General features: G+C 37.7%; 1 protein-coding gene across 1 annotated transcript; it reads right to left on the bottom strand.

The window, feature by feature from the left end:
• Positions 1–155: 155 nt before the first annotated feature.
• LOC101291689 (eukaryotic initiation factor 4A-9-like) lies at positions 156–3,004 on the bottom strand. Its single transcript, XM_004291015.1, has 5 exons — positions 2,863–3,004; positions 2,369–2,438; positions 2,169–2,275; positions 1,295–1,725; positions 156–1,002 (listed from the first exon to the last, which is right to left on the bottom strand). Exons 2-5 carry the CDS (start codon positions 2,434–2,436, stop codon positions 367–369), a joined length of 1,242 nt encoding a protein of 413 aa, XP_004291063.1. The 5' UTR covers positions 2,437–2,438; positions 2,863–3,004; the 3' UTR covers positions 156–366.
• Positions 3,005–11,763: the final 8,759 nt, after the last annotated feature.

The following is an 11,763-nucleotide window of genomic DNA, read 5'->3' on the forward strand; positions in this document are numbered from 1 at the left end:
AAAGAAAGCAGTAATCATCTAACAAAGCAAACATTCTAGATATACCTAAAGAAGGATACAAAATATGCAACGTTTAAACAAACAATGAGAAATTTCTACATAATATTACCTCATAACCAAGTCTTAGAACAATAAGGGCAATCCAAAATAAGTTAATACTGCAAACTTGTCTCGAATACTAAACAAAATTTTTAAGTGGTTTATCCACACCTGAAATGGGGATGGAATCCAGTCACAAACGGACAGGACCACTACCCCAGTTTCAAGTAATCCATGCTAAATAACAGCCCTTACACCTACAAGGAGGAAAATAAATATGGCTTTCTGAATTACAAAGCCAATTACCACACCAAACCAAAACCTTGCTTACAGAAGATCAGCAACATTAGCAGGCAGCTCCTCAATTACGACATTGTAGAACTTCTGGATGTCAAACAACATCCTTTCATCATCCTTGGTCACAAAGTTGATGGCAACACCCTTCCTCCCAAACCTACCACTACGACCAATACGATGCAGGTAGTTTTCCGGCTGTGTAGGAAGGTCATAGTTAATCACAAGAGACACCTGCTGGACATCAATACCACGGGCCAACAGATCAGTTGTGATGAGCACACGAGAAGAACCAGACCTAAACTCTCTCATGATGATGTCCCTAGTGTTTTGCTCCATGTCACCATGGGTGGCAGAGACCGTGTGATCACGGCTGCGCATCTTGTCTGTCAGCCAATCAACTTTGCGCCTGGTGTTCACAAAGATGACACTCTGGGTGATTGCCAAGGTCTCATAAAGATCGCAAAGCGTTTCAAGCTTCCACTCTTCCTTGTCAACATTGACATGGAACTGCTTAATACCCTCAAGAGTGAGCTCATCACGTTTCACCAAAATTCTCACAGGCTTGTTCATGAACTTCCTGGTGATATCAAGGGCTTCTGGTGGCATTGTGGCAGAAAAAACACCCACCTGAATTTTGGGTGGGAGCAGCTGGAAAATGTCATAGATCTGAAAATATGAACAGAAACGGTCAGTACAGAAAACCACGCACAAAAAAAAGCATGTAAAGTAAACCGCAAAGACATAAGCACTACAAAGACTTATATACCTCAAGTACACATAGTTAAAACTCTTTTTAGAAAAACTTGGGTTAACATAGTTAAATATCTTTCCTGGATATAACAAGTCAAATGATTCATATACCACATGCAGGTCATACAGATCAGCATCAACAAGCACAGTTTTTTATACAAGAAGTATCAGCATGCTTAAGAAACAAAGAACACATCAGATAAAGTACCTGATCCTTGAAACCTCTTGAGAGCATTTCATCAGCTTCATCTAACACAAACATCCTAATGCAATCTGGACGGAGAGACTGCCTCCGCAACATGTCAAAGACTCGGCCAGGTGTACCAACAACAACATGGACTCCGCTAGAGAGAACACGTTGATCTTCACGGACACTAGTCCCACCAACACAAGCATGAACCTTGACACCGAGGTAGTCACCGAGAGCCCGCATAACCTTCTCAATCTGTTGAGCAAGTTCTCGGGTAGGTGCAAGAACTAATGCCTGGCAGTCGAGCATGGCATAATCAAGCTGCTGCAAAATTCCAGAGCAGAAAGTGGCTGTTTTTCCAGTTCCAGATTGTGCCTGTTGGATAACATCAAGTCCCTTGCAGAAGGGAACAATTCCCCTTTGCTGAATTGCAGAGGGCTTCTCAAAACCTAAGAAAAAAGTAGATTGATATATCAGTAAGAAAGAACAGATGATTTAGATTCAGTGTACAGTTACAAATCAACATACATATACAATCACATGAACAGCCCTGACCTATGAACATATAACAGATGGCAATGTCCATAACTTTAAATACAACACAATTTGCTTCAAACGAAGCTCGCACTATTCATTTAGTGTGTAAAGAATCTTACAAGTTACTGTGTTAGAAGCTACACTGGGTCTTGGACTATACTTTTTATTTAGAATGAATGCAAGGCACACCCAACAAAGTTGTCCAAAGATCCCAATATGATTGACTGATGCAAAAAGAAGCTACGACTAATAACTGACAGTAAATTTATCATCCTAAAGCAAGCCTGACACTCATATAATACATCATCATTTTGCACTGAACAAAGAGTAAAACTTGTAGCATAATTTGATTTACCATATGCATAGATTCCCCTAAGAAGGTTTTCCTGCAGTCCCATGACATCAAAACTGTCATGAACCTCGTCATACGAGGTGAAGAAATCTTGTCCATCAGATCCAAGTCTGCTCCCACACAAAACAATAACAAAATTCCATCATTCACAACACAGAATACGCAACAACTAGAAGAAACCGAGGGACAGAAAGACAACTTACAGCTCGGTCATTTTGGCATCGTATTGACGAGTATCAAACTGAGACCCTTCCGGTGCAGCGCCAGCCATGACTGACAAAAATCAAAAACAAATCAACACAACGCATCAATATAACTTAACTTACACAACCGATAATCCAATACAACTAAAAGGTGCAACTTTCTCCACTAATTCACCGATTAATCCAAATTATAAATCTCAACAAATCAAATTCAACATCAACCTCTGCCAGCGCAGATCCCCTATCCTAATCCACATGATTATCATACAAAACCGCACAGATTATATACGTAACACATCTATCTTCATCACCGTAGTCTACTCAATCGAATCAAAGCTAAAAAACCAATCGATCTATCAATTAAGCACAAAACGAATCCACAAAATCGGAAAAATCAACAATCGGAGGCAGCAGATGTTAAAGCATTCAAGGAGAAGCTACAGTAAAGATTTTAAAAGGCGAAACGAGATCGGAGTTAGAGAGAAAGAGAGTACCTGAAAGCGAGAGAGTTGAGAGGTCGGAGAAGTAAGAGAGTCGGCGACTGAGTTGAGAGTTAGGGTTTTCCTGAACTCCTCGGATCTCTGTGATTTGGTTGTGAGGAGTTGAGGGAACGCAGCAGCAGCAATAAGACTGGGAGAGAGAGAAAACAGAGGCGTGTGAGGATTAGGTTTATATCTCAGGGATACCAAATCTTATGCGCTTCCCATTTTGCCCTTGCGGTTTCGTCCTGTTTAACCTCCCATGTAGGGCTCTACGACGCCGTATTGAGTTGGTGGGCTGGGGGATATTAGTGACTTGTGTTTCCCGTTTTGCCCTTGGATTGTGCGTGTCACGACGCCGTCCGTTGTTGGCTTTGGACAGTCTACTTTTTTTCTTTTTTTAAGTTTTAAGTTTTAAAATAAACGATCGATAAAATCACAGTGATGATGTCTAACGATAAATGAGACAAGCTTATTATGAGCAATTGTGTATCAGTAAAGAGTTTGTGTTAATGTGTTTTAATTTAGCTTTATCTGAATATTTTACTTTTGATTACTCCTTCATTATTGAATACGATTCTTCTAATATATATGATGAAGCACGTGTTGGATCGAAGTTAAAACTCAACTGGTTTTGCTTAAGAAAAAAAAAAAAAAAAGTAGTGATATTGTCTTTTGCTCTTTTGTTAAATTCGACTTTTCTTTCAATAATTATAAGTTAAAAAGTTATGTGTTTTCGAACTAATATTATAAGGTAGTATTAATTTCATTGCGTTGCATGAAGCTACGTCTTTTAAATTTTGGAAAATAAAATGTTACATGCATAGTTATATACTCACATAGCTACTACCAAGAATGCCCTATGCTGCCACTTGACTTGAAAACCATGAGTCAAGGAGGAAACCATGGTTTATCATATAAGGTCACACATCAACTGGGCTACTTGGGCTACTTCACTGGATCAGTGGTAAAGAACATATCATGTAAATGTATTTCTGGGCCGAGTGTTGTTCTGTCCACGTTGAAAGATACTGGGCATAAAGTTTGAGGATCTTGGAACTGGATTGGGCTGTAAAGCATAAAATGCTTTTCATTTCATTCTTTTACTTTTGCCTTGCAGAAAGGTCGATTTTCTCACAAGTTTGCAACAAGGTTATTCTGAGTGGCTAGCTAGAAGTCTAAAGCGGACCACAGCTGGGGAAGGGAAAAAGAAAAAAAATGGAACTTTCTTAACAAACGCTTTGTTAAAGAACTTCACTACTTATCTATATAACGTGATAATTTTTAAGGTGGATACTTTTTAAGTACGATTACTCTAAGAGGTGGATAAGGGGTTTTTTGACGTGTCGTAGAGATAATACCAAAGAGTTATCTTAGAATAAGCTGATTTGTGACCAAAAGTGTAGCTTCCTGATCTTGATCTTCCCTGTAGAACGTTGTCGATCCTTGCCCTCTCTTTCAAAAGCTATGTAGAAATGATGCTCTTTGGGAAGAATTGGTGAGAATTGTTCACGGAGAGTGGTGATATAGGATTGGTGCAATGTTCCACCTCATTTTCAATCGGTAAACTCATTCAATTAAAAATAAATACAGATCGAAGTACCCAATAAGGTCTCGGTTATGAAATTTGGTTTTTCATGAACAGATCTAAATAAATATCCTTGATTAATAGATTGGTGCAGCACTGCTGGGTACAAGACTTGATCGTGACTCTGATCTAATAAGCTTTTAAGTTCTTCTTTTTTATGGTTTTTTTGGAAAGGTCATATCAGAGTCACGATCAAATCAATCACTGTATGAGGGGTGCAAATTTTAATTTGAGACACTGCTACGGCCTCCATAGTCGACCAATACTAGCTTTGTCATGCAGCCATATTCATTCAAATTAATGGTAAAGCTATAAGCTGCAGGCCAGGTAAAACAGGTATGCATATGATCATGCACATGCCGACCAGCTAGCTCTGATTCACATGCCGTTCCTTAATTTTAGCTGGCGAAATCGACCAAACCTTCCCCTGCTGCAACCCTAGCTAGGTCATCTGGAGAGTAATGGTGATTGCAAGATTGAGACTCAAACATTTAATTACTTACTGCTCTCAACATAAACATTATAGCAAACTCCTCTAGATTTAAGGCTTCCTAATGAAATGAGGCTCCAAGAGCATTACTCTTTTACATGTAAACGAGTAAAAGATTGTCCTAAACACTTTTGTAATGTTATTTCATTCAACTCATCTAGATTTTAGTATGCGGAAAACTAAAATTTCAATTAGGATTTACAAAATCGATTGAAAATAACTTGTTCACTACTATTACTGGTTATTATTACGAGTCGCAATAAGTAATGTACTACTGTTAGGGGCGGATCCATGAATTACAACCAATGAGACTTGGACTTTAACTAGAAAAAAAAAAAAAAAAAAAAGATTGTGCAAGAGCAATTTATAGATGAAAAGAAAGATACACTAGACATGAGGGACGTAGTGAGGCTTACCATTTGAATACATGTTTAATGCATAAAACTCTCTATATGTAACACCAAAGAAGCTAAATACGCATTTCAATGCAATACAAGATATATATATAGATGTAAAACCTAGCTCAACTAACTAAAATACAAGAGTAATAGCCTCACGACAAATGTTTGACTAGGAAGAAAAGAGGACAACATACTATATATTTTGAGAAGATAGAGAAACTTATCTCTTTCTTAACAAAAACAATAATAAGTATAAGTTAAGAACTTAATTGGAGCAATTAACGCAAGGTATGACATGAGTGGAACTCGGCCCAAAAAATATATGGTTAGTAAGATTACAAGATGAAGGAATTTGAGTGGGACTTAACCCGACAATCTTACAATCACACGTAAGATTAGTCTTAACTATATGTAGTAATTTTTTTCTCAAAATAAGAGCATCTCCAGCACAATAGTTAAATTTAACAATAATTATGAGATTAACTATTGATATAAGAATTTGATTCCAGCAGTTATTGCTATATGTAAGTTAAATAATATTTTTAACAAATTATAAACTGACACGTGGAGAAAAAAAGGAGGGAAAATATATGTATTCCTTTAGCAATTCATGGCTCAATTGACAAATTTATCACTTTCGTTTAACAATCCTTAAATTTAACAACCATTTATGTATACTGTTAGAGCTCCTATTCATCCGAAAAGTTGATAAATTTCAAAAAAAAATTGATTTAGCAATACTACTGGAGATGCTCTTAGGTGAGACTTGAGTCCCATCATGTTGCTATATGCTGGATCCGCCCATGACTACTGTTTAAGTTAGAACAAAATCTCTTGATAACGCATTACTCAACTTTAACTCTACTGGATTCGATCGTTGAAGGTATTCAAAGACTTCATCGAATTTGGAATGCTTGCAAGGAATTCATCTCTCTAGCTTGGATACGTATATATACTTTGAATCCAAAAATGATCACCGGCTACTTTTCAGATGCGTATAATATGACCAATTGCTCATAATGGATGAGAAATGGTCGGGTGAGAATAAAGGGCATGCAGTCGATTCAAATATGACAACCACGATGGGAAAGTAGAGAGTGTTTTTGGTCAAGAGAGTTGATGTTTAAATTCTCGGAACACCATGACAAAAGGGGTTGCCATCCGGCCGTTGGTTGAAGAACCACCCCAGCCACACAGCCTTGACACGTAGCCTTGGACCATACAAATTCTCTTGAAACCCTAACCCTACAATCAAAATCGATATTCTATCTTCTATTCAAATTTCGGCCCTCTTTACTTTTGATAAAGCCATTGTTAATCCAGAAAACCCTAGCTCAATTGGTTACCCAGATAATTAGGGTTCCCTGGCCCCTGGAAGCCGGTGCCAAACAAGTAGCCAACCCCAGAACACCACGTCTCAGAGAGAGAGAGAGAGAGACCAGGACCAGGACCAGGACCAGGACCAGGAGGAGGACGATAATAGGTAGCTAGTGTTTTGCCGAAAGTGGGCGTGCAGTGCAGGGGAAGATCGAGAAGATCAAAATGCAAGTTTCCAAGACCTCTGCCCTCGCAAGTTGTTGTTGTTGTTGTTGTAGCTCTTGGCTTGGCATTAGGGATTATTAGGGTTGGGGTCACCAGCAGCTAGCTTATGCGGAAAAAGTGTAATCCATGGTCGTCGACCCCCTAGCTAGTCTGGACCATTGCAGCAGAGAGGAGATGCGTGCTTCCCTAATCATGATTGCCGATGCAAATTATTCAAAGTGGAATGCCTCACCATACTTTTTCCAACCATATATATGTGCAATTTCTAACATTTCATTTCTGATCAGTGAGAGAGAGGAGAAAAAAAAAAAAAAAAATATATATATATATATATATATCACAACCATCAATACTAAAACAACTTTTCTTTAACAATTAGCAACAAAACTAATTGAATTCCCGAGAATTTAATCAACAATAAGGAATTCTCAATTTCTTAGGACTGTTTCCCCTGTGGAATTAGCAATTTTCATGAGAAAATAATCGTGGAATTTAGAAACTTAAATTCCCAACTTGAATTCCTCACAAAATAAGTGTTATTTGTCAATTCTCTTGACTGAATTTAGTCTAAATACAAATTTTTGTCATTTTAAAACTCTACATCATGAAATCCAAACAATAAAATTCTCAATTAATGAAATTTAAATTAATAGAATTGTAATTCCCATGATTTTGAAATTTTTAAAATTGAAATTACTTTATCCAAATACAACGTAGAAGTCTAGAACCGATGAGAAAATATGTTTCTTATGAATGAATTAATGAGTCAAATGGTAGGGTGTTCTATATGTGTGCGCCTTATGTTGATCACTTTTAACAAAATATAGATGGAAATATAAATCCATTGTAGTGATTGGTTTGCCCAATTGGTGATATAATGAGTTCGAGTTTTAATAATTAATTAGTGTTGAATCAAAGTTGTAAATTATATCGGGTTATTGATAAATTGAGCACTCAATGGCGTGGCTACTTGTTCGGTTTTTCGCTCTTTGATGATAAATTTAATATTTAGTGGGAAAAATAATAAATTACCTCTTATATATGGTTAATGGTTGATTTCTTAAATAACCCGGTGCGTGTTGGTTTGCTTCTTTCCATTTGATGCGGGACAAATGTCTTTTCCTGGTTTGTCCACAAACGTTCTAACTTCTACCAAAGTGACTGCTCCTTCTTCCTGGCCCATACACCTTTGCCTTGGGTCGTATCTGTGCCTCCTCAAGCTTGGTCTATGGGCATGATTGCCATGTTAGTGCTACCGTCTACACCTTGTTTATAATCTTTGGCTCCATCATCACTGTAAACACTTGTGGTAAACAAAAAGAAGAAATATAGCAAGATCACATCTCCTGAACTTCGAAGCAGCACGTATGTAAGCACCTCCCTCATCTCCCACTCTAAAAAGGGAAAGTCCTAGACCACACAAGCGTACATGCCCACTTCCATAATGGGTGTATCTCCCTTCCTAGCTATCCCCACCGCTCTTATCGTCAATACTCAATCTCGATCTGGTTCCCCCCTACTCATTACTTGCCGAGCTAGCTGATCGATATCTAAGTATCTTCGCTTCACGTACTTAATCAGAATCAGAATGATCATGGTGATACGCCTAGCCCTAGCTTATATCTCAATCATATGCTATTAGCAGAAGCCACGTGGTCGGCGACTCGGCGTGGTTTTGAAGATCGTGTTCTTTGATTTGATAAGAAGATTACGATCGAATCTTGTGTAACTTTACTAAATCATACTTAGCTGACTAATTATGTATCCTTAAGATCGGATTTAGGCTTTTTATTAGGTCTATACATTGTTATGCAAAGCATGAAATCTAATCTTACTTAGTATAATCAACAAGGAATATTAATCAAAGGCCTGCATGACGTTCCCACAAACCATGAGACAAAGTCGATGATATATTCTTTTCTTTTTCTTTTGCAGCATTACGAATTTATTTAATTTTAAAGCATATATACTTTAAACTTCTTTAGCGCCGGATTAGTTCTTTTTTGGCGCCGGTTTATGTCTATTATTATGATCAACGAGGGTCTGTTGCTCTTTGATTGGCCCAATTGCTTGAGTTTTGAAAGCAAAAGGATGATTGCTTTATCCTTTTTCTTTTTCCAGAGTATAGGGCCTGCCTGCCAATATAGTTTTATCTTCTGTGTTCTTCTTTATCTCTTAAGCTTTGGTTAGCTTAGTCGTATAAATGTGATTTGCGAATTCGATTAGCTTAATCAAGGGTGATTAGGGCACGTTTGTTTCTGTCCTGGATATTCAAGGCATTTGTACCCTTTCACATATTCTACTCTAGAAGATGGATGTTGTCATGCTGATCTGCATGTGATTTCAGTGACAGCAACAAAGGCCAGTATATAGCTTCACCTTTTTAATTTGGCCACCCCCTTAAATCCCTCTTACTTTAGATGATTATATACACTCTAATTCTGCAATCTAGCTTCTACCTGTGAGCTAGCTAGCTGTTTGATACAGTCTGATGATATCTTGTTCATTTTCAAAATGCATGTCAGGAAATGAATGTTAAGGAACTTCTGACGCATTGAGAAACTCATAAAAGTTGATGTATGAATTACACCATTTTTGCAAAACGAGACTCTGATATATGCTGCATTCTGATGTTTTCTTACTAACAAGCGCGCGTTTGCATCTGTTATTCACAAAAGAGGCACTATGAAAAGAATCAAATGGGAAAGGAAACACTGTATAAGTCCTTAACTAAAATCACAATGCAATTAACTTCTCTGTACGTGAATGCCACCAAAAATCACATCCCTCCAGAATCTCAATTATATTTTATCCATGAACATGGACCATCCCAGGCCAAGGAAGGAAGAGATAGGGTTTGAGAGGAGAGAAGAAGCTAGGTCGACTGGTATCAAAATAAAGAGAGAGCAAAGGATTGCAAGGTCAGGGATTTAAAATTACAAGACGCATCGATCGGTGGGAGGAACATGAAGCTGAATAAATGTATGTGGTTGGGGTTTGAATACGTATGGGCCGCTGGAAGAGATAAAGAGATAAAGTCGTTTCTGGTTCTTTGTTTTCTTTTGATCTCTGTGTATAAAATAATAGAGAATGCCCAATTGAAGATAAACCCACACTGATTCCATACGTGATGCGTCTCTCTTTCTCCTCCTATATAAAGCCCCACCTCCTCCTTATGTTTTCCCACATCCAAGGCTCACAGCAAACCGGTGTTCCACTTTCATACAACAGTAGCTAGCCTAGTTTTGGGTTTGGGGGAAACATATATAAATATCTTAGCTAGGGTTCTGGGATCAATATGATCCATGCCAGCAGCCTCCATCTCGATCGAGCAGCCTCCGTCGATCTGGTGCTATATTTGGGCGATAAAGGGTAAAGGAGGTGACAGAAGAGAGTGAGCACACACGGTGTTTTCTTGCCTGCTGTGTTTCATGCTTGAAGCTTTGCGTGCTCACTCTCTATCTGTCACCCCAAGTTCCTTTCTCTCTCTTCTCTCTATCTTTCTGTTCTGTTTCAGAATCGATTTTGTTTGATTGATACTCTTTGTGAACGATTGGTATGATGTGAACACCAATGATTCAAAGATTCCTGTCGTCGTCAGTGAGATTCATAACCCAGTGGTCCTAATTAGATTGTGTTGATTCCTGGTTAGGGATTAGGGGTTAGGGCTTTTATTTGGTTTTTTTTTTTTAATTTTTTCTTCTTGATTTCGTTGCATTGAAATCGTATGCAGGAGAATCAAATTCAAGTTTTTTCGATTACGCTGTCAAATTTAGGTTTCTTTTGTGCTGATGTTATAAATCAAGTATGACCATATTTCTAGCAGATTGCTGGGTTAATTCATCGCAGCAGAGGATTAAAGATTGTTGTTGGCGAGTGATAACACATGCTGCTGGATGCTGAAGTGTCTTGATGATTTGAAAAATTGGAGTTCTTGATAACGGAGTCCAGCTATCTGGGAAATTGTTTAAGCCTTATAGATGGAATAATAACCAAGGATTTTGAGTCCAGATAAATTAGGAAGAATTCTGATACTTTTTGTTTGGTTTGATATGAACAGATCGAAATCTTGTTATTTTATTTTCTGTATCTTTTTATTAAGAATCAATTATCATTCTTGTGTTTTGCTTTCCTGGTTTTATATTTTTGGATGCTGAGTAAAAGAGAAACGAAGATTAAACCCAACTGATCAATTATTAATCTTTTGATTGCATGGATTAGGAGGATCAATCTAGGTAACATCCAAATCCATGTAATGATCAAGAAAAAGTTAGCTACTCAAGTGTAATGCACCTAGCTAGCTAGTTTTAAAGAATTGCTAACCTGCAGTACTGCTTTTAACCATGGGTGTAATTACTCACTATTGCACAGAAGAATTGAGTATATATAATATGTTGAAAAGAGAGAAAGATAAAGTGGTCGAGAGAGATAAGTAGAGTAAGAATGAACTAGATCCTATAATTCATGCTGCTGATTTTAACTGCTAACATCGATCACATACATGTCATCGAATGCATATAAGAAGTTACAATCATAGAATGTGAAACTTCAGTGAGGTAACCAGCTGATCTTAATACCAATTCGTTTGCAGTAATCTACACTTCCATATTTTTAGGTTCTATGGACTCATGTTTAACCCCTTTACAGTCTTCTTTTCAATCTGAAATAATAGTTCGATAGTGCATATCGAGATTATGGGTGTCCCCAATTGAATGTATCTGCTAGTTGCTACTTGCTACCATAGTTAGTTGCCTGGTCATTGTCTTTCGGCTGGGATAGCGAAGGATGTTCCTGATAAGTAGTTTTCTTGCTGATATAGGACCACCTGACATATATTGCTACTGATGATACAATATATATATATATATAGAACCAAAGCAATGGAGAGTCATTGC

The sequence above is a fragment of the Fragaria vesca genome, linkage group LG2 (genome assembly GCF_000184155.1).
Source record: "Fragaria vesca subsp. vesca linkage group LG2, FraVesHawaii_1.0, whole genome shotgun sequence".
In the NCBI taxonomy this organism is placed as follows: Eukaryota; Viridiplantae; Streptophyta; class Magnoliopsida; order Rosales; family Rosaceae; genus Fragaria; species Fragaria vesca.